The following is a 22,067-nucleotide window of genomic DNA, read 5'->3' as shown; positions in this document are numbered from 1 at the left end:
ACCTAGCCAGGCTTCGATAGCTTCTCTTCCCCATAGAAACGTTTTTATTATTAATAAACATTTATTTAGCAGGCACTTCCTCGTAATCTTCAAGAAGAAGCTGTCATCGGCAAAGAAACTAGCACCATGAATATGTAGTTGCAGTGTCTGACTTGTTGAAATCCTTGATTGCAAAGCTTGGGCAGCAAGAGGTCAGTCAAAATGCTGATTAGAACGCTAGAAGAACACTCGGCAGGAAGAAGCATTTCAATCCAGGAGATTTAGCAGATGGTAAGTTCATGGTTCTTACCGCATCTTGTAATATGGTCAGATAGTTTATACACTACACTACTAGTAGTAGCTGTCTATTTATTTTTTGCAGTGATATATACATTATTAGAAAGATACTTGGCAATTTTATATTCACTTGAACAAGAACAAACATGGAGATATAAATACAAACTTCCGTGTCTAATTTATTCAAATTATCCAACAAGTTCAGCGCAATGGGGCTACAAAAAGGATGTCAAATAGCAGGGTAATTCTGGTGGAGAAGCCTATTATTAACACCAGTCATTAGAGGCAAATTCTGGTGGAGAGCCACATCATTGACAGTAGATCCCGTGCCATCAAAGCAGTAAACAGGGGCTTGCCATTTCTCATCCTCTAGCACGGCACCCACTTCAAATGTCATCACATGAGCCTGTCTTCCTGCAAAATTGGGGAAGGGAAAGGAAAAACACCAGTGAATAGTGAATGGCAAGAACTTAAGAATGAAAGTGACGATGTGATTGTTGTCAAAGCAAACATAGCTTAGCAGTGTTTGTATTATTTCTGTTTTTATTATGAACTATAACGTGGCATCAACGTTTTGTTTGAAGGCTATTTAAAGTCTTGTTTGATAGTTTTACTATGAGTTAAGTTGTGGGCTTCTTTCAAGATTACCCAAGACAGCTTCTTTAATTTGACAATTTTGGATGACAAGAACAATCTCCGGGTATAAATCGACTTGAGAACTAGGTGGGTTTTCCCAAAAGAGTTTCTAATTACAGTTCTTTAGTATTTTCATATGAGAAAGCTAGAGAGATAGGGGAAAAGAGGGTTACCAGTGTAGAAGAGCCAATGAACAGGTCTCTTGGTTTCAACATCTTCATAATACCAAATGAAATCAACTTTCTCCCAGACATTGCAAAGGAAGCCATCGACATGTCGTTGACCCAGATATTTGGCTCCATCGAGCCAATTGGGTCGGAGAATACCGACCTCAAGCTGAGCGGGAGAGCAAGTCTTGGTGGAATCTAAAGTGTAGAAGAAGGAAGTACCGTTGTTCCATTCGAGGTCGTAGAGAACGTTGCCGAGCTGGTGTTGGATGATGTTGAAGTTCCGACCATTAGGCCAGTCGTACCAGAGGTTGATTATCTGAGGAATCCCAGAGTAGTTCATGAGGAGAACGGAATGAAATTGAAGAGGCCATGGGGTTGGAACTGGATCCTCTGAAATGGAATGCCTTACACTCACACTCAACAATGAAAGGATAAGGAAGAATTTCGCCTTGGAAGCCATGGCTTCTATCTCTCTCTTCTCTCTCGCACTTTTTCTCATTTATTTCTTCTCCATGATTCAATTTCTTTTTTTTTTTTTTTTATAACTATAAAAATTATAATTTTTATGATTTAGTGATTTTAATAATTAGAATTTAGGGTAAAGTGTGCAGTCATTTTTGGTATAATTATAATTACATCTTCAAAAAAAAAATGTAAATATTACAATGTCGTGTTCTCGATAGATTTTATTATACATATCATTTTTTTTAAGGTTGTTATATATTTAATTATTTTAAATCTAATGGTTATATTTGCAACCATTTCTAAAATTTAGTTATATTATTTATAGTTCAATTTTCATCAAAGCTTTGTAAAATAGAAAGAAAGTAACCAAGTCAACTATTTCTCCTCGTCAATAATTCGTCTTGTCAATAATGAGAGGGAAGAAACTATTGAGAAAGACATCTTTTCGATAAAAAAAACCGTCAAAAGAAGTTTAAACTGCAATAACCTATGACCAATTAGTGATAATCATCGATTAATCCATTCTAATAGTTTATTCTTGATAAACCTCTAAAACATTTTAATAAACTGTTCTTCATGGTCATAACTTATGATTTGGACACCCTTCTAAATTTTTCAATCTAAATATTGTGCACATTCCTAAAAATTTTTCTAAAAAGTAAACATGGTTCTCAATTATCCTTCTATGTATATTCTCCAACTTTTCCAGTGAATTTTAAGTGGAAAAGTGGACACACATCCTCTCAAGATCTTTACAAAGGTCCTCTGGAGCTTGAAGTAACTCGTTGTATAGTAAGGAATAGCTTGAACAACCACTTTCAACAAAACCTCCTTCCCCTAGCAGAGAAGGAATTCTTCTCTTCCAATTTTGCACGCCCTCCAGAACCTACCTTTTGCTTGACCTCTCTGAAATATGACCTTTGTCACGACCATTGAAGGAAGACAACCTGAGATAAAAGGTCAAAGGATCTCACTACGTGTAAACCAAGCTAAGCTTCGATAGCTTTTCTCTTCGCAGAGAAACACCTTTATTATTGATAAACATTGATTTACCTTAATTAATGGCCTGACCAGATGCTTCTTCATAGTCTTTAAGAATCTTCATTGTGCGAAAGTCGGTTTCAGAATCTTTGAAGAAGACAAGCTGTCATATGCAAAGAAACAAACGCCACGAATATGTAGTTGGATTTTATTGCTGCTTTGTCCGACTGGTTTCATATTCATTTCCACGATGATGTTGGCGACAAATCTGTTTTCATATTTAATGCACTTGGAGAGTAGGAAAAGAAAGCCTTAATGCAAAGCTTGAGCAGCGAGAGGTCAGTCAAAATGCTGAGAACATTAGAAGAACGCTATGCAGAAAGAAGCATTTCAATCCAGGAGTCTGAGTAGACGATAAGTCATACTTCCTTACTGCATCTTGTATTATAGTTAAGTAGTTTACTAGTAGCGCCGTTCATGTTATTTTTTGCAGTGGAATATATACATTATTAGAAAGATACTTGGCAATTCCATATTCACTTGAACAAGAACAAACATGAAGATAGATATACAAGCTTCAGTGTCTAATTTATTCAAATTGAACAAGTTCAGCGCAATGGGATGGGACTACAAAAAAGGTGTCAAATGGCAGGGAAATTCTGGTGGAGAAGCCTATTGTTAACATCAGCCATTAGAGGCAAATTCTGGTGGAGAGCCACATCATTGACAGCAGTTCCCGTGCTATCAAAGCAGTAAACAGGGGCTTGCCAGTTCTCATCGTCTAGCACAGCACCCACTTCAAATGTCATCACATGAGCCTGTCTTCCTGCACAGTTGTGGAAAGGAAAAACACCATTGAATAGTGAATATCAGGAAGTTAAGAATGAAAGTGTCAATATGATTGTTGCCAATTGAATAGCATGGCGGTAATTGGTACAGGTATTTTTTCTCTTTTTATTGACTATAATGTGGCATTACCATTTTCTTTGGAAGGATATTTAAAGTCTTGTTAGATAGTTTAACAATGAAAGTTGTGGCATTTGTGCTTATTTCAAGATTAGTCAATCAAGCTCTAATTTTGCAATTTTGTAAGTCAACGACATTCGAGTGTGATTGACCATAATGGCAATCCGTGTCTAACCCAAACATTAGGATTGGAATCAAATTGATTTGGGGTATTAGTGATTGAGAACTAGGAAGAAAGAGTTTCTAATTAAAATTCTTTAGAATTTTCATATGAGAAAGCTAGAGAGACAGAAGAAAAGATGTTACCAGTGTAGAAGAGCCAATGAACAGGCCTCTTGGTTTCAACATCTTCATAATACCAAATGAAATCAACTTTCTCCCACACATTGCAAAGGAAGCCATCGACATGGCGTTGACCCAGATATTTGGCTCCATCGAGCCAGTTGGGTCGGAGAATACCAACCTCAAGCTGAGCGGAAGAGCAAGTCTTGGAGGAATCTAAGGTGTAGAAGAAGGAAGTACCATTGTTCCATTCGAGGTCGTAGAGAACGTGGCCGAGCTGGTGTTGGATGATGTTGAAGTTCCGACCATTAGGCCAGTCGTACCAGAGGTTGATTATCTGAGGAATCCCGGAGTAGTTCATGAGGAGAATGGAATGAAATTGAAGAGGCCATGGGGTTGGAACTGGATCCTCTGAAATAGAATAGCTTACACTCGCACTCAGCAATAAAAGGATGAGGAAAATTTTCGCTTTGGAAGCCATGGCTTTTTGGATCTCCCCCCTCTCCCCATTTCTCTAATTTATTCCCTTCTCCTCGATTCAAAAAAGTCAACTACTCCCCCACCACATCACAGATGAGATGGAAGAAACAATCGGAGAAGACATCTTTTTCAATCAAATAATTGTAAATGGCAACCAAATTGGCTATCGTATTTGCAAATGTGTTATAGTAATAATCATCTATGAGCCCATTTTGATAGTCTATTATATTATTGATAGACCTCTAAATCATTTTAACAGACTTTTCTTCATGAACGATTTTGTTTAAACTCTATGATTTGGACACCCTTCTAGATAACATTGTTTTCAATCATCCTTGTATATATATAATTTTAGGCATTTACGTATTTCACCTATTGGATTGAAAAACCAACTTAAGCCTATTTCAAGAATGATGAAGTGATTAGATCTTTGTACAATCTATCTAAGCATCAATCTACAAATTGATACATTACTATTTTTTCTTTAAAAAAGATTTCTTCATAATTAGAAGAAAGGCATGAAGATCAGTGTGATTCAAACTCTACAAATTTTAACTATGAACAAATGAAATGGACGAAGACAATGTTAATTAGGATTGTTCGAGTATTTTTCAAAAAGAAGAAAAAATACCTTTAAATCTTATTTTCTTGAAATCGTTTTTAGAAGAGAACATTTTAACTAATAACTGAATGGACGGTTATACCCTCTGCCTGATGGAAGGGTGTGTACGTAGCCCTAGGCGCTTCAAAAACCAAAGGCTGAGATTTATTTATAAAGAGATCAAACGGTCCACAATTCACAGCCGCTCCTTTATATTCATCCTAGACGGCGCTCTTCTCCTCTTTCTTCACCTTCATCGCACCGCTCCGCCTTCGTTCTCTCGCGAACTGTCGTTGGAGTTTTAGGGTTTGCGATCCACACAGCTCCCCTTCCTTTGATCATCATGGTAAACTCCAGATTTCCCTTTTTTCGTTTCGTATTTGGATCCAACTAATTTCAGTTTCTTCTTTCAATCAGGTTCTTCAAAACGACATCGATTTGCTCAACCCCCCCGCCGAGCTTGAGAAGAGAAAGCACAAGCTCAAGCGTCTCGTACAATCGCCCAACTCATTCTTCATGGTATGTCAATTAGTGTGAACCCTTTTACCTTTTGTTTAATCTAATATTTTCTTCCATGATGGTGATTGAACTGTTATGTGAATTCCAAATGCAGGACGTGAAATGCCAGGGTTGCTTTAACATGTAAGATTTCGTTTTTTTTTCCCATCAATTATGTCTACTTCAGTGTGAATATATGTTTTTTTTTTCATAAAATGAATGATGATATAAGATTATTTGAATGATGAACAGAACCACTGTATTCAGTCATTCACAAACAGTTGTGGTATGTGGGAATTGCCAGACGGTCTTGTGCCAGCCAACTGGGGGGCGAGCTAAGCTAACAGAAGGGTGCTCCTTTAGAAGAAAGGGCGATTAATTCTTTGCCTCAGAATTGGTTTGTAGTAGGATAAGGATGGGTGGGTTTGAATTTTGATATTGCAATTGAGCATATTTTGTCTTTGTCCTCGGGTTTTCTTTATCTACATTTTGGATGTTGATTATTCAATTTTGCTTGAGAAAGAAAGAGCATTTTGGCACCCCTGTTCCAGTACAATGCAACTAAGTTAAGTTTTGTTTGAAGTAATTTACATCGAACTATTTTGATTTGCTTGCCATTATTTGCAATAGTTGTAAAATTAAATCGCATTTTCTGCTTCTTTTAGTGTTTGAAATGAAATATTGAATTGTTCTTGGTGTGCGATAGCTCAAGCAATGTTATCTCTTTACGATTAAATATGTTTGTTGATTGAATTATCTGCTCTTTATACTACATTAGACTTTCCTGTTTCTGCCTCAATGTCATATGATGCAGTGTAGTGATTTTTTAATTGGTCCTCTTGATCCTTCTCATCATGATGTAGTGTAGTAGTTGTCTATTTGATTTGAGATTTGCATTTTTCCACACAATTTATTTTGGCTGTGTGGTCTTATCCTTCTGTTTCTTAGGCGCTTGTTTTCCTTAATGTGAGGTTCTCTTTGGATATGGCGAATGATTGTAGAAAAATTGGTCCATTTGTTTTGTGGTTGATACTTGATATGGGGCTTGCAAATCGTTTTATTCTTGATGTTATTGATGAAGCCAAGAAATTATTTGTGATGTCATACTAGAATGTCTTGAAGTAACGAGTTTTGCTACATTTTGGTTCTTGTGATGAGTTGATTTGGAGTGTAAAGATTGAATCCGTGAACTACTGTAAGACAGAACCACTTTTTTGCACGAAAGCTGCTGCATTGTTTAGTTTGACCCAACGTGATTGCTCATGGTTTTAATTTTTTTTATAATTTAGTATGATAATATATGGTGTGTGAGCATTCATGGATTGAAGTTGAGAAATTTTTTTTAAAAAATTGACTTAAACTGATTACGGCCAATCAATGATCATACATAATGATAGCTTTGGTTTGCAAAAAAGCTATAATATGACTCTTATGAGAATTTTGTGAACTATATGGATTATTAAAAAGTTTTATTAAATAATGTACACTAAAATTTAACTAGACCGAGTTATTTAGTTTACTTAGGGGTTCTTTGTTGGACCGAAAATGTAATGTAGTTGAACGTTATTATTTTCTATTTTCATTACTCAAAGATAACATTTTAGTCATATAGCGATATGATAGAATTTTATTGCTGAATTTGTGCATTTTTAATTAAATTAAGGGCGTTCAAATAACATAGGCATGCAAATTGTATATTTGATTGTAAATTGAAACTTTAGTAATTAGGACAATTTAATAGTTAAAAGTGTGCAACAAAATGCCTAATGGTTGTAAACAATAAAAAGAAATAATTCAAACACGCAGATTCGATTGATTACACAATTTAAGTCGTATCAAATATCTGTTTTGCATCTGAAAACGATAATTTATTTTGTTTTCGTTTTGAAGGATTAATCATAATAAACATTACTTTTGACCACATAACCCAAAATTTCTCTAACCCATTTAAAAGCAACTACTAGTAGGCGCAGGCTCCTCTTTCATCCATGGGGTTTAGGGTTCAATATTCCCTTTGCATAACACAGATACTGTATGTGTGTCTCGGTGTGTGCATATATACCTATTACAGTTTTTGAATGGTAGTGTATGTGTTGATTCAGTTTGTATTTTATATCTTCTAAGAACTTAGTCTCCAAACTTTTTCGTATATGTTAAGATTTAGTCTCAAAGCTTTGTAAACATTTAAATCTTATGAATTTTGTTTTTAACCCTGAAGAATGATAGTCGATTAAGAACCAAATAAAGTATGTCAACATGGGTTTTTCTTTTTCTCTGGAAAAACTTAAATTGCTACACAACATATCCTGATGTCAAGGACTTGGCGTCAGGAGAGTGACCCACAAATACCAATCCATTTTAGCGCGCGGCATAGCCTTTTTCCCTCACAAGGCTTTGGCGACGGTAGTCAAACATCATATAAATTTCTTGATTAGGCAATGTAAAAGTAGAAAGTTGAGAACAGATCATATAAAGCAGTTGTTATTTTACGACGAAAATGTTGGATATAACTTGAAATTTAGAATGAAAATGGCACAACGTGAGGAGAGGTTGGTTGGACTTGTTAAACTCCTAAAAATATGTGGATACGAAAGACGACGTGTCAGCCCAAACGTGGGATTGTTAGTTTAAATTTCCCTATTCTTACTCTAACGTGGCCTTCCAAAAATTCAGTAACAAACCTTTTATATATTGTCGATCTCAATATCTCAATCATTCAAACCTCCCCATTTCGTAATTGAACTTCTGAAATCCCACAAAAGAAAATGGGTTTATTCAGAACCTCTCTCGCAGTGAGCTCCTCAATCTCTTGTTTTTCACTTCAATAATGTGTGATTATAGTTCCATTTTCTTTTCTCGATATTTATTAATTCTTTAATTAATACATGTTACAGAATAAGATGTGGAAATCAATGCTTGTCGAAACTAGGATCCAAGGGAACCGTCGTTTTTCTTCATCCACTACAACCCCATCTGCCAATAATATTCAGAATGCTTCTTCTCCTTCTTCTTCTTCCAAGTTAATAAACAAAAAACCCATTTCGTTGTATATGTAATTAATTGATTAATTTTTTATGAGATAATATGATTAATGTGTGTACAGTGGCGGTTCCGGTGGGAGTGAGTACATGAAAGGCGAGTACGCCCCAATCTACATTGTGATGGGGATGGTGGCAGTGGTCGTGTCTATCGCAACCCACACGGCGAAGCAACAACTGCTGCATTCGCCGATGGTTAACTGTAGCAAGAAGAAGAGGGAGAGCATTCCGGAGGTGGAGGACCCCGACACCGTCATCACTTCAGCTGACAAATTTATTAACAAATCCTTTCTTAGGAAGGTTGCTCACATTCAGAGTGACACGAAGACGCTATCCGATCCAGTTCATCCCGACCCATTTACCCGGTGAACGTCTCTTTGATCCTAGTTTACTTATTTTTACAGTGTGTTGATGTAATATTAAACTTACATTATTAACGTATTACTATTCAAGATCAAGTTTATATTTCAACAAATTAAAATGGTTGAATGGAAATTAAGAATACTAATGTACTGCATGGGTGCACTTGTGTATTACAGGCCACGTAATGCTGAAACTCTGAAAACTGCTGGAATTGACCCTACCCGCCGTTGAACAACTATGAAAAATACTTACAATGCACTATCATTGTTCTTAATTATGTTAGTGATATGTGTATTGTTGTGTGTGTATATTTATTTAAAGCTCTTCTCTACTTCATTCTGCTTTTCTCTTCACTTTTTTTTGTATTGACTGTCAAGTTTCTTCAAAAGTAGAAGTACTAAGCTACTGCTAGGGGAATGTGGCTGTTATATAATTTGTTCTGTTAGTTTTCTTTTCCGGACAATAAAGCCAATTTAATTGGAATACCCTAAATCTTGGTTTTGGGATTATTCTTATCATCACCTCTTTTTCTCTTCCTTCCTCCTCAACTCAACTTTATGTACTACCTTGTGTCTCATTTTTATTGAAGCCCTTAAATCTATTGGGTGCAGTAAAGGTATATGTTGTAGATACATCTAGCTGATAAGTATTTTTAGACCAAATCCTAAAATTTGGGACATAAACACCCCGTCCATATTTTGGTGTGCGAATGTAGAGTACGTCTTTAATGAACGAAATATTGAGAGGAAATTTTTGCAAACTCGTTTTTCATGCCTTAAAATTCAAAAGAAGTAGGTTGATTATAATGTCAGTATAGTGAAATTAGAATAATAATAAACAAAAGCAAAGCATATGCAAAAGAGAGATCGCTAAAATAGGAATATGAAACTAAATATAATCTTAGAAGCCAAGGCAACTTGCTATTCATGAAACCCAAATCCAAAAGTTGATTTAATGTGTCCCAAAAACCTTCAATATGGATGGATTATCCCATCATATAATTATGATATAGTTTTCTAAATTTTTTAAATCTTTAATTAAAATAGAAGATATTTAATTAAATTTGATATATTTAAAAATTAGTCAACAATAATTTAGCTCAACTAGTATTTAAATATACCAAGAAGCAAGATGATCGGAAAACAAATATCAAATTTGAATAAGAATTTGAAGTACACACGTGTATATAAAAGCTAAATACAAGAAGATAATAAACAAATTCTTTACTAAAGATTTTTCTTTTTATACCTATATATAACAAACAATTATAATTGTATTCCATGTGGTTTCGAGGTATATTAATAATTTATTTATTTTTAATCTATTAAGACAACACAGCCATGGAAGTTTAAGAATATAATATAAATGAACAAATTAAATAAATAAGGTAAGGAATGTGTGTGTATATATGTATGGTGTTGAGGGTTTTGGGTAAGCAATTATTATGGAGATCATGAAGCAAGAAGAAATGGGTGGGGTTGTAAATGAGGTGAATGCACTTTTGAGTAAACTAGAGGAAAGTATTGGAATGGAAGAGTTCTTATCAACACAACACATCAAACCTTCAATCTACAAAATACCACAATTCATTAGAGAAGTTAATCCCAAAGCTTATGAGCCGAAGTTGGTGTCTTTGGGGCCATACCATTATGGGAAACCCCATTTGCTTCCAATGGAAAGGGAGAAACACAAAGCTTTTCTCCATTTTAAAGCTAGAAACAATCTGTATTTAGAATCCATTGTTGATAGCGTTTGCAGCATTTTGGAAGATTTGTTGGGGTCGTACGACGATAATCTTGATGATAGATGGAAGGAAGATGTTGCAATGTTCTTGAAGCTCATGATTGTTGATGGCTGTTTTGTGCTTGATTTAATCAGTGAATTAAGTTCAAAATCGCTTGGTCGTTGTATGATTTGGGATATAAAGAGGGACATGGTGTTGCTTGAAAATCAGTTACCTTTGCAACTTCTTAAACAACTGCATGCCTTAACAACAACCAATGAAAATGAAAAAGAGGTATTCTACGTACACTCCCAACTTGTTTTAATTTCTCTTTTTTTTTTCTTCTCTATTCTTTTTTTTGGTGCATGGAGTTCATAATATGAAGGATTGAACCTCTAACGACCTCAAGAGATGGAGATCTAGCCAAATACCATTAACCCAAATTTAGAGAGATGTTTTATTTATATATATATATAAACTCTGTTTATTTTCTTTATTGCCGATCTCTCAACTGTGACGGTAATATTACACACAGAATTTGGATTTAGAAGCAATGATTTGGTCCTGGATGGGGCTTTCAGGGGAAATATTATCAATGAGAAGTCCTTTGCACATTTTGGATATATATAGATCTTCGTTATTGTCTCCTACAAGATGCAAACAGGATGAGACTCATGAGAATACGATCACAATATTGGAATGGACACTAACCAATGAGGAGAACGTAGAGTACTGTCAAAGCAATATTCGATCGGCAACACAACTTCGTAAAGCAGGGATAAAATTCGAGAAAAGCAGTACAAACAACCTAATGGACGTGTCGTTTGACTTCAAACAACGCGTCCTGAGGCTGCCATCTCTAGCAATAGACGACATCCTCACTGAACCGACTTTAATAAACATCATGGCATTTGAGAAGCTCCATGTTGGGGTTGAAAGGCAAGTCACTTCTTTCGTAGTGTTGATGAAAAATCTAATAGGAATGGAGAAAGATGTGTCATTGTTGGCATCTAAAGGAATATTATCTTCTAATGTAATTCATGACGGTAATGGTGTAGTACAATTGTTCAATGTATTGGCCAAAGGACAGACAAAATATTTGGAGAGCCACATGTATGAACTATTCAGGATGTTGAATTGTTATCATGACAATCGATGGAGTATTTGGTTGGAAAATCTCAAACTCAAAGTTCCCCAAACTAAGAATTCCTGGCAAATCATCTCTATTGCTCTCTTCACCTTTGGCTTTACGTACCCATTTGTCCAGGCTATCACTGATAAACGTCATCGTAGAAAGCAGTAGTTCATCATCCTAACACGTTTATCATCTCATATATATATATATATATATATATATATGTATGTATTTGTGTGTGTGTGTTTTTTTTAAACTTTAATTTCCTTCTATTAGATATATATTATATTGTGATCTTTGTAAATAGAATTTGTTATTAATTAACAGTTTGTTTTTGTGATGATATTTCTTTTCTAACCAAGAATATATATTTAGAGAGTTAGTGAGTACTATAAAAACTCCAATCTCTAACAGGTTTAAAAAATTAAAGTCCCTAAATATTTTGAGAAACTCCAATATTAAAACAAAACTAAAGGAGAGGACATTAGTGTTGAAAGCTTCTTTATTATATGATCCGTCCATGTCTATTAATTAATATGCTTTAATTCTTTTCTCATCTCAATTAGAAAAAAAATATCATTCTTCTTCGTAATTAAATTAAAAACAAGAAACTTAATCAGAGATTAAAATGCTATCTAAACTTGAAAAATCATTAATTTACCTTAGTTCTCTTCTTGAATTATATCAATTTAGAAAAAGTCATGAAAAAATGATAAACATATGCTTTAAATTGTACGTAAAGTTTGATTGCCAAAATGTGAAGGAAAAGACAGAAAAAAACATGAGTGAAGAGCTTTTCAACAATCTTCCTATTCAAATTATATATCAACTAATCTCATAAAACTGTAAATAATAATATTATTAAGATAAAGATAGGATAAAGCTCAAAAAGATCAACCCGTATATGATAAAAGAAAAAATCCTTCACTTTCGGTTCTCAATATCATAAAAGAATGTTTCCACCTAACAAAAATTTATTTTCACCTGTGGTGTTTTCCTCTGATATCGAGTTGAGAAATTGTGTTAAGTAATATAATATTAAATTTAAATTTATCTTCATTATTTTTTAGTTTAAACTATTAGGTCAATCAACAACTTAGAAATATATTATACTCTTGAATTGTTATTTTTATTTCAATTATCGAATCTTAAGTTGGTTATAATATATTAAGTGAATATGATCACCTTTTAACTTGAAAAAGACAACCAGACTTCTTTTGAGAACCTGAGTCCAAAGCAAGCACCATTTTTGTTCTCAAGAGTGAAGTTTTAGTCCTTTTAGAAAAATAATCTATATTAAAACTTGAATTTTTTAAAAATAAATAAAAATGATAAAACTGTTCGAAATAATTATATGAAATTTTGGTATATTTTTATAAATATTTTGATTTATATTAAAAGATGTGCCATTAATTTAATTTAATAAAAGATAGCATTTGAAACCATGTGTTTGACAAGGAGAGAGAGAGCAAATGAAAAAGCAAAAGAGATTAAAGTGAGAATTCTTGGCAATCAAGGCAAGTTTTATTCATCCAAACATTGGTAAAAGTTTACAAAATGTATATGATTTTATTCTCTTTTATATATTTCTTGAATTTTCTGACTTTTGTAAAAGGACAGAAGCCTTTACTAAATATTATTATCTGATCAATTCAATTTTGTTAAGAAAATATTTACTGAGTATATAACAAAGAAATCGATCGTAAAATAATATAGGTATTAATACAATATAAAATATAAACTTATATGATATTGTGACATAATAATTATACATAAGTTTTTTACCATAAAACTTATTCATATACATTATTAATTCATACAAGTTTATAGTTAATATAATAATATTTAGTAACTCCAACTAAGTTTTATGACTTTTAATGATGTTTTATAATAAATAAATAAAAAAACGTGTTGAACCACTATTTAAATTAAGATCTAAATTTTGAAGCTACTATTAAATACACATCTGAAAAAAAAAAATTCAAATATTGTTGTCTACCAAACAAAATTTTTAACTTTTTAAACTAAATAATTCTTAAGTTTCAAAGAATTTAGTTGTGATGTTAATACTAAGATTAGAGGAAATAATTATGTCTCCATGTCCATCAAATGATAGACGAAAATATTTTGTTATATTTTTTAATGAGTTAACATAATTTTCTACATTTAGAAACAATATATACCCCTTAAATAAAAATAAAATTTTTAATTTCACTTTATACAAAGTGGGAATAAATTAAAGGATGTAAGCACTTTTGAGTTGAGCTATGTCATTCAAACCCCAAACAAGTAGTATAGTATAAATGTGTATGTGTGTATATATAACCACACGAGGCTTTGCAAAGTGAATGTGCAAAATTTGGGTGAGCAAAGTTTAGAAGAAATTAAACATGGTGGAGGTGGAAGAGGAGCAGACGCTGCTGCCCATGTATCGCAGAAATGAACATAAAGATCAATTACCAATGAACAAGAAAGATGTGGTAATTCAAGTCAAGAACAATCTGGAGAAACAGTTGACGGAATTAGTACTGGTGGACGAGTTCGGATCATCAGGAAAAACCATCAAACCTTCCATTTACAAAATTCCAAAGTTCATGAAAGATATCCAACCGAATGCGTACAAGCCACAGTTGGTGTTGTTTGGGCCATACCATCATGGGGACAAAGATTTGGTTACAATGGAACAGGAAAAACTGAAAGTGTTTCGGCATCTGGTAAAAGGTGATGCTGCCACTTACGAGTCAGATTTTGAGTAAAGTGTCGAACATTTTGGAAGATCTATATGAAGCATATGATAATCTTGATAAGGATTGGAAGTATAATCCTACCAACTCCGGTAGAGAAAACACACCATGAGGCGTTCGCTAGTTGTTGGGCTCTGTTTATTGTTCTCTCTGACATTGGTGATTGCAGATGCAAAAATGACTCTTCTTTGGAAGGTTTAATCTGGTCTTCTGCAAAACAAAAGAGGGCGATCTCTCCTTATCAACCATATATAGGCCCCAGGAAGATTCCGCCGCTGCTGCTGCACCTGTCGTTCACGATGCCGATGACTTTGATGGCAGCTTTAATTTCTTCCCTCGATAGCATGTTACAGTGGGCTATACGTACTATTTTATTCATTATTGTATTTCATGCTCCGATATAAGGTCATGCCTTTAAATGGTAGTATTAGCAATCACTAGGATGACTGGAATTCATGCCACTGAGCCTTGTGTAAGACACTGGAGGAATTATTTGAGATGTCTTTGCAACATTGTACTGCATAGGAATACTTCAAACTTAACCTAATTTATGCTTCTAGACTCTAAAGAGATTCTTTTTTTCATATTATAATGTGGCATAAGTTATAGAGTGAAGAGTTCTTACAGTGAATATAGAAGATGAGGGTAGGGTTGGGGGAATTGAGTTGTAACCTATGAGTCTAACTTAGCAACTGTTCCCAGGAAGAAGTTGGTGAAATTTTTTTGCAGCTATCCATCTGTGTAGTTTGATTATTTAAATTAAATTAACTATTTTTATTGAGAAAAAATACATGAAAGAATAGAAAGGCATGCAGAAAACCCAAAGAGATAAAAACATTACTAGCGTGTCAATCGAGAAAAATAATATGATCATAGCCCGCTCCCATGTCAACCACGAGCAACAATCCTTGTCACGGTGGGGTTGATGAAGAAGAAACTCCCTGATCATATCTTTGGTGCCGGCCAATTGTATGGCCTTTCTCTGCTAGATGGCGACTAAACCCAAAGGAAAAGGGAAACAAGCTTCCTAACCAAATCAAGAGATTAGAAACAAGAGGGATTTTTGGAGTATAAACGTAACAGGTGGGGGAACAAGGGAACCAAGAGGACTATTCCCCCACCAACAGGTCTTCGAAAAAATATGTATCCTTACCCTCTTCAACCACACAATGGAGAAAAGGGAAGAAAGAGGGTGCTCTCATTAGAAATTTCATTCCACAGATTTCAGCTGTGATAGACGTTATATCGTAGAAAGCAGTAATTCTTCGTCATCCGTCACTTCTATCATCTCATATATGTATGTGTGTGTTTTAATTTTAATTTCCTTATATTAGATGTATATTATTTAACCCTTTATATTTGTTCAAGCAAGATGTGATGTATTCTATTGTATTTAAGTTATATTATGTTCAGACTATCAATGGAGTATTTGGACATTACCACACCCTCCAGATCCATCATCAAATTCTTCTATTTAATTCCTAATGTTCATTCAGGGCATATTTTTTTTTTTTTGTATAACATAATATATTCCTTCTCCGTTTAATTTGTGTATCATGAAGTTTATTGATTTGAATCTCAAATTATGTGAATTTGCGAGTGCACAAGAATAATTTTTTTTAGTACAACAATGAGTGGTTAGGAATTTAATTGAGTATGTTCTTTTCGTGATGATATTTTTTAACCGAGAAAATATATATATATATATAAATAAATAAATAAATAAAGAGAGTTGATGTGAGTATAACAACTCCAATCTCGGACGGATATAACAAATTAAAGTCCCTAAATATATATTTTGAAAAACTCCAATATTAAAAGTTTAAAACTAAGGAGAGGACATTTAGTGTTGAAAACTTCTTTATTATATGATCGGTATATGTCTATTAATTAATATGCTTTAATTCTTTTCTCATCTCAATTAGAAAAAATTACCATTCTTCTTCGTAATTAAATTAAAAACAAAAAAACTTAACCAGAGATTAAAATGTGATGTATCTAAACTTATCTTCTTGAATTATATAAATTTATAAAAAATCATGAAAAAGTAATAAACATATGCTTTAAATTGTACGTAAAGTTTGATTGCCAAAATGTGAAGGAAGACAGAGAAAAACATGAGTGAAGAGCTTTTCAACAATCTTCCTATTCAAATTATATATCAAAGAATCTCACATAAAACTGTAAATAATAATATTATTAAGATAAAGATAGGATAAAGCTCATAAAAAAAGATCAACCATATATATACACCAACCAAAAAGAAAAAGAAAAACCTTCACTTTGGCTTCAATTTATTCTGTTTTTTTTTTCTTTTTCAAATTATTATGATCATCTTTTGAGAATTAACTGTAATGTATAGAAATACATATTTATGTTCTGAAACACACAAATGTTTTAATGAGTGAGACCATTTATTGTGGGTATTGAATGTGGTTTTGATCTTATACTAATCTTAAAATTAAGTGACCCACTACAATTTTTGGCTATGTGGGATGAAATAGAATTACTGGCTAGGAATTTGAGAAGCATTCGAAAATGAAATGGAGAATTGAGTGCGGAATGAAAATGAAAAATATCAAAACCTAGAAATGAGAATTTAATTAAATTTACTTTCATGGATCAATCAACAATTTAAGATTATATTATAACTATTGAACAGTTGTTTTTATTTCAATTATTCGAATGTACTTCGTTACAATAAATTAAGTGAATAATACAATCACTTTTAACTCAGAAAAGATAACTCGATTTTTTTAGATAATAACTTTGAGTCCTAAGTAATGACCAACATTTTGTTCTTACTTAGTCATTTTAAAAAAAATAATCCATACTAAAATTTGGTTTTAATTTTCTTTAAAAGTTATAATGATCGTAAATAAGAAAACTGTTTAAAATAATTAGATATATATATATATATATATATATATATATATATATATATTATTCATCCTAAGATTAGAATGATACCCCTGTCATTAATCCAATTCACTTTAGTAGTTTACACAATCTATCCTTTTATTCCTTTTTATATATTTCTTCCATCTAACTTATCACTTCTGAAAATGACAAAATCTTTTAATAAATATTAATATTTTCTATCTCAATTTTGTTAAACAAAATATAATGTATTTCTTTTTGTAAAATATTTAGCAAGTATAGCAAAATATAAATCAAGATAAACTATATTTTGTTATATTTTATAAATATTTTAACATTTTGCTATATATAAAAATAACTTAAGTAATAAAATATAATATATGAAAATTATCAAAAAAATAAAAAAAAATTGACTAGATATTTATAACCTATAACAAAAATTTTAAATTCTACTAATAATAAATATTGATAGACACTGAAATGCTTCTATGAGTGACATTGATAAACCGAATGTAAGTTATTTAAGAGTTTTTGGTTGTATTTCTTATGGTTTGGTACCCTCTGAAGTTGGTCAAAAACTTGATAAAAAATGTGAAAAATGCATTTTTGTTGGTTATTGTACTCAATCCAAAGCATATAGACTTATTTTAGACATATAAAATTGTAGTGTTTGATGAGAATGCTAGTTGGGATTGGCAAAATAATGAATTGACAAATGGGGGAGAACGTCAAACTGTGTTGAATCCTCAATGGAAACACATACCTCAACACCTCCCTCCAGTGCTCCATCAACACCACAAAGTTACCACTCTCCAAAGTAATGATGAAACATCTGAGGACATTAGTGTTGAAAACTTCTTTATTATATGATAGATATGATAGTTTGTTCTATCACCATTCATATATTTTTTTCATTTTGTTATATTTAGAAATAACATATTATTATTTATTATAAATTTATATGATATTGTAAAAAATTAATTATTTTACCATAAACTTATTCATACATTATTAATTATGAAAATTAATAGTTAATATAATAATATTTAGTAAGTAACTCTAACTAATTTTTATAGTTTTTAATTATGTTTTATAAAAAGCAAAACATTTCAAATCATTTTTTAAATTAAGACCTAACTTTCCAATCTACAATCAAATACACGTGTAAGAAAAGAATTTGAATATCTTTTTTCAAATATTATTGTCTATTAAACAAACTTCTTTTAACTTTCTAAAGAATTTAGTTGTGATCTTAATACTTTTGTTTTAATTCTATCGTTTTAATTCTATCTATAGATCGATTTTCATACAAAAAAAGATGATAGACGAAAATATTTTGTTATATTAACATAATTTTTTATATTATCTAGGAAAACAATACCCCTTAAATAAAAATAATATTTTCAATTTCACTTTATACAAAATGGAAGTAAACTTGGGGTATAAGCACTTTTGAGTTGAGCTGTCATTCAAACCCCAAACAAGTATAGTATAACTGTGTGTGTATATAACCACATGAGGCTTTGCAGAATGAATGTGCAAATTAAAGTTTGGGTGAGCAAAGTTTAGGAGAAATAAAATATGGCGGAGGCGGAAGAGAATCAGATGCTGCTGCCCATCTATTGCAGATCAACTGATCATAAAGATCAATTACCAATAATGGACAATGCCGTGGTAGTTGAAGTCAAAGACAATCTGAAGAAACTGCTGATGAAATCAGTAGCTGTGGAGAAGTTGGGATCATCAGGAAAAACCATCAAACCTTCGATTTACAAAATACCAAACTTCATTAAAGATGTCCATAAGGAAGCGTACATGCCACACATGGTTTCGTTTGGGCCGTACCATCATGGGGAAAAAAATTTGGCTCCAATGGAACAGGAAAAACTGAAAGTGTTTCGGCATCTCGTAGACGTCAAAGGAGTCGATTACGAGTCGATTGTGAGTGATGTGTCGAACATTTTGGAAGATCTGTATGGAGCATATGATGACCTTGATGAGGATTGGTGGAAGGATAATGCTGGCAGTGCTAAGTTCATGAAGATGATGATTATAGATGGGTGTTTCATGCTGGTTTTCTTATCGAACGATGAAGGTTGCAGGTCGCTAATTACTTTGAAATCAGATATAAAGCGAGACATTTTACTGCTTGAGAATCAGCTGCCTTTCCAGCTTCTTAAGCTGTTGTATGAAATATTACCAATTAGAAAGGTACGTATTCTTAATCTACGATCTTTAATATATTATCCTACACGTATTTTATAGTAAAGTTGCAATACCAAAAACATCTCAATTTTGTTATATGAAAAATTCTAAATTTATGATCTTACTAGAAACAAGATTAAAACTTTTGTAGTTTTATTGCACAAAAAAAAAAAAAAATACCATATTAAATAAGCATCGTCATAATCAATTAACAACAAGAAGTTATTAATTCATTTGTCTTAATTATAAATACGAGAGGTTTTTCAAATGTAGGATCCTCACATCGGTTTTTCATCAAAATTAATATTCTACAGTGGAAGAACTTCTATCCTCGATCTAATACTTACAATTTGCATGATTTTGGGTTCTAACAGGATCAAAATACAACTTTGACTTCACTTATAAGCAACTTATTGTTTGTCGAGAAAGATGAGCTAGCGATAGTGGAAAAGAAGCACATTTTACATATGTATAGAGCGTCATTATTGTATCCACCTACTCTAAACTATCCCATTAGGGATGAAATAAAGGAAAATAACAAGGACGACGAATTCGGGCTAAAGTGTCAAATCATTCCACAGGCAACACTGCTTCGCGAAGTCGGAATAAGATTTCAAAAAAGCAAAAACAAAAGCCTTGAAAACGTGAGTTTTGAAAAAGGCGTGTTGACACTACCAAGTCTAATTGTAGATGATAATACCAAAACAAATTTACTAAATGTGATGGCATTTGAGAAACTCCATGACGAAGTTGGAAGTCAAGTGACATCTTTTGTAGTGTTGATGCATAATTTGATCCGCATAGATAAAGATGTCCAGCTATTGTCAAATGGTAATATTAATATAATAGCCAATGCTTTTATGAACGATCGAGACGCGGTGAATTTGTTTAGTGCACTTGGGAAAGGAGTGTATATGGAGACCAATAATTTAACAAAAATATATATTTCGGTGAATCAATACTGTGATAAATCATGGAATAAATGGTGTGCTGATCTTAAACAGAGTTACTTTCAAAACCCATGGTCTATTCTCTCATTGTTTCATGCCGGTGTTTTTGGTTTCGCTATCCTTATTGTTCAAGCTGTCTACCAAATTGTTGACTTCCACACAAAGAAGTAAAAAGGGATCAAAAAAATATTATCGTCTTTGAATTACAAATTGTCACGTGAAAAACGCTTTTATTATTATTCTTAATTATTGTTATTATTTTCTTTTTAAACAATGATATGAGTGTACTACTCTATAATAAATTTGTTTTGGGTTTTTTTTTTTCGTTTGTATGGATTGTCCTTGTTTATGTATATACACACACGTATATATGTATATATCGAGAATTTGAAATGATATATATAGTTTAATTATCGATTTAATCTAAACTTCATGGATTATTTGAGATCTTCAAAAGTTAATCACCATAAGAAAAATCACCAAATGAAAAAATGAAAATACTTAGGCACATTTTCGAACATCATCTCTATTAATTTTATGCATTTTAATAAAATGTCCGATCTCAAGTTTCATGTGTTAAATTAATTTCTTCTTTTTGAAGAATAGGGTAGAGATAGTTAATGTTCAAGATACATGTAAGTATTAATTTTTCAAAAACTGACTAAAAAGTATTAAAAGTTTAAAACTAAGGAGAGGACATTAGTGTTGAAAGCTTCTTTATTATATGATCGGTCCATGTCTATTAATTAATATGCTTTAATTCTTTTCTCATCTCAATTAGAAAAAAAATATCATTCTTCTTCGTAATTAAATTAAAAACAAGAAACTTAACCAGAGATTAAAATGCGATGTATCTGAACTTGAAAAATCATTAATTTACCTTAGTTCTCTTCTTGAATTATATCAATTTAGAAAAAGTCATGAAAAAATGATAAACATATGCTTTAAATTGTACGTAAAGTTTGATTACCAAAATGTGAAGGAAGACAGAGAAAAACATGAGTGAAGAGCTTTTCAACAATCTTCCTACTCAAATTATATATCAAAGAATCTCACATAAAACTGTAAATAATAATATAAAGATAAAGATAGGATAAAGCTCATCAAAAACATCAACCATATATATACACCAACCAGAAAAAACCTTCACTTTGGCTTCCTACTTTGTTCTTCTTTCCTCTTCAAATTATTATGATCATCTTTTGAGAATATATTATAATGTATAAAAATACATATTTATATTCTTAAACACACATATGTTTTAATGAGTGAAACCATTTATTGTGGGTATATTTTCTAAATATTTAGATTTATATTAAAAATGTAAAAAATTAATAAAGAAAGCATTTGAAAACATGTGTTTGATAAGGAGTGAGATGGCAGATGAGAACATAATTAATAAATGAAGAAAGCAAAGTAAAAGAGATGAAAGTGAATTTCTTTGGTAATCAAGGCAATGTTTTATTCCTCCTAAGATTAGAATGATGCCCCTATCATCAATCCAATTCTCTTTAGTGGTTTACACAATCTATCCTTTCATTCCATTTTATATATCTCTTCAATCTAACTTATCACTCTTCAAAACGACACAACTCTTTAATAAATATTATTCTCTCTTAAAACAAAATATTTATAAAAAAAAAAACTTCAAAAAAACATATCGATCGTGATAGA

At 32.1% G+C, this 22,067-nt stretch overlaps 6 protein-coding genes and 1 long non-coding RNA gene across 7 annotated transcripts; 5 read left to right on the top strand and 2 right to left on the bottom strand.

Moving 5' to 3' along the window:
- The first annotated feature begins 127 nt into the window (after nucleotides 1-127).
- Nucleotides 128-928, top strand: LOC116404626. Its single transcript, XR_004217591.1, has 2 exons — nucleotides 128-270; nucleotides 482-928. It is a non-coding gene; the product is annotated as an uncharacterized LOC116404626 (long non-coding RNA).
- On the bottom strand, nucleotides 373-1,599 carry LOC101203310 (uncharacterized protein At4g14100). Its single transcript, XM_004140514.3, has 2 exons — nucleotides 1,086-1,599; nucleotides 373-690 (listed from the first exon to the last, which is right to left on the bottom strand). The coding sequence occupies exons 1-2, from the start codon at nucleotides 1,579-1,581 to the stop codon at nucleotides 506-508; spliced, it is 681 nt and encodes a 226-aa protein (XP_004140562.3). The 5' UTR covers nucleotides 1,582-1,599; the 3' UTR covers nucleotides 373-505.
- A 1,351-nt stretch (nucleotides 1,600-2,950) lies between these two features.
- Nucleotides 2,951-4,413, bottom strand: LOC101203072 (uncharacterized protein At4g14100). The gene is made up of 2 exons (XM_004140513.3): nucleotides 3,801-4,413; nucleotides 2,951-3,354 (listed from the first exon to the last, which is right to left on the bottom strand). The coding sequence occupies exons 1-2, from the start codon at nucleotides 4,255-4,257 to the stop codon at nucleotides 3,170-3,172; spliced, it is 642 nt and encodes a 213-aa protein (XP_004140561.1). The 5' UTR covers nucleotides 4,258-4,413; the 3' UTR covers nucleotides 2,951-3,169.
- A 630-nt stretch (nucleotides 4,414-5,043) lies between these two features.
- LOC101206136 (40S ribosomal protein S27-2) lies at nucleotides 5,044-6,012 on the top strand. The gene is made up of 4 exons (XM_011658482.2): nucleotides 5,044-5,203; nucleotides 5,275-5,376; nucleotides 5,471-5,499; nucleotides 5,608-6,012. Exons 1-4 carry the CDS (start codon nucleotides 5,201-5,203, stop codon nucleotides 5,732-5,734), a joined length of 261 nt encoding a protein of 86 aa, XP_011656784.1. The 5' UTR covers nucleotides 5,044-5,200; the 3' UTR covers nucleotides 5,735-6,012.
- Nucleotides 6,013-7,380: 1,368 nt separating this feature from the next.
- On the top strand, nucleotides 7,381-9,274 carry LOC101206372. Its single transcript, XM_004140608.3, has 4 exons — nucleotides 7,381-8,147; nucleotides 8,250-8,374; nucleotides 8,459-8,758; nucleotides 8,933-9,274. The coding sequence occupies exons 1-4, from the start codon at nucleotides 8,121-8,123 to the stop codon at nucleotides 8,985-8,987; spliced, it is 507 nt and encodes a 168-aa protein (XP_004140656.2). The 5' UTR covers nucleotides 7,381-8,120; the 3' UTR covers nucleotides 8,988-9,274.
- An 816-nt stretch (nucleotides 9,275-10,090) lies between these two features.
- On the top strand, nucleotides 10,091-11,885 carry LOC101206610 (UPF0481 protein At3g47200). The gene is made up of 2 exons (XM_004140609.3): nucleotides 10,091-10,773; nucleotides 11,015-11,885. The coding sequence occupies exons 1-2, from the start codon at nucleotides 10,201-10,203 to the stop codon at nucleotides 11,780-11,782; spliced, it is 1,341 nt and encodes a 446-aa protein (XP_004140657.1). The 5' UTR covers nucleotides 10,091-10,200; the 3' UTR covers nucleotides 11,783-11,885.
- A 6,733-nt stretch (nucleotides 11,886-18,618) lies between these two features.
- On the top strand, nucleotides 18,619-20,694 carry LOC116404449 (UPF0481 protein At3g47200-like). Its single transcript, XM_031886834.1, has 2 exons — nucleotides 18,619-19,449; nucleotides 19,818-20,694. Exons 1-2 carry the CDS (start codon nucleotides 18,820-18,822, stop codon nucleotides 20,562-20,564), a joined length of 1,377 nt encoding a protein of 458 aa, XP_031742694.1. The 5' UTR covers nucleotides 18,619-18,819; the 3' UTR covers nucleotides 20,565-20,694.
- The last annotated feature ends 1,373 nt before the right edge of the window (nucleotides 20,695-22,067 follow it).

This window comes from Cucumis sativus, chromosome 6 (assembly GCF_000004075.3).
Source record: "Cucumis sativus cultivar 9930 chromosome 6, Cucumber_9930_V3, whole genome shotgun sequence".
In the NCBI taxonomy this organism is placed as follows: domain Eukaryota; kingdom Viridiplantae; phylum Streptophyta; class Magnoliopsida; order Cucurbitales; family Cucurbitaceae; genus Cucumis; species Cucumis sativus.
Note: the sequence above shows the minus strand (reverse complement) of the source record. Positions and strands in the feature narration are given on the sequence as shown.

Excerpts from the sequence above, each read along its gene's own strand:
- LOC101203310 (XM_004140514.3), bottom strand. The coding sequence starts at position 1,581 with ATGAGAAAAAGTGCGAGAGAGAAGAGAGAGATAGAAGCCATGGCTTCC. Across the intron at positions 691-1,085 it reads TCATTGGCTCTTCTACACTG|GAAGACAGGCTCATGTGATG; the intron begins GTAACCCTCTTT and ends CCAATTTTGCAG.
- LOC101203072 (XM_004140513.3), bottom strand. The coding sequence starts at position 4,257 with ATGGCTTCCAAAGCGAAAATTTTCCTCATCCTTTTATTGCTGAGTGCG. Across the intron at positions 3,355-3,800 it reads TCATTGGCTCTTCTACACTG|GAAGACAGGCTCATGTGATG; the intron begins GTAACATCTTTT and ends ACAACTGTGCAG.
- LOC101206136 (XM_011658482.2), top strand. Across the intron at positions 5,377-5,470 it reads CGCCCAACTCATTCTTCATG|GACGTGAAATGCCAGGGTTG; the intron begins GTATGTCAATTA and ends TTCCAAATGCAG. Across the intron at positions 5,500-5,607 it reads TGCCAGGGTTGCTTTAACAT|AACCACTGTATTCAGTCATT; the intron begins GTAAGATTTCGT and ends AATGATGAACAG.
- LOC101206372 (XM_004140608.3), top strand. The coding sequence starts at position 8,121 with ATGGGTTTATTCAGAACCTCTCTCGCA. Across the intron at positions 8,375-8,458 it reads TCTCCTTCTTCTTCTTCCAA|TGGCGGTTCCGGTGGGAGTG; the intron begins GTTAATAAACAA and ends ATGTGTGTACAG. Across the intron at positions 8,759-8,932 it reads CATCCCGACCCATTTACCCG|GCCACGTAATGCTGAAACTC; the intron begins GTGAACGTCTCT and ends TGTGTATTACAG.
- LOC101206610 (XM_004140609.3), top strand. The coding sequence starts at position 10,201 with ATGGAGATCATGAAGCAAGAAGAAATGGGTGGGGTTGTAAATGAGGTG. Across the intron at positions 10,774-11,014 it reads CCAATGAAAATGAAAAAGAG|AATTTGGATTTAGAAGCAAT; the intron begins GTATTCTACGTA and ends TATTACACACAG.
- LOC116404449 (XM_031886834.1), top strand. The coding sequence starts at position 18,820 with ATGGCGGAGGCGGAAGAGAATCAGATGCTGCTGCCCATCTATTGCAGA. Across the intron at positions 19,450-19,817 it reads AAATATTACCAATTAGAAAG|GATCAAAATACAACTTTGAC; the intron begins GTACGTATTCTT and ends GGGTTCTAACAG.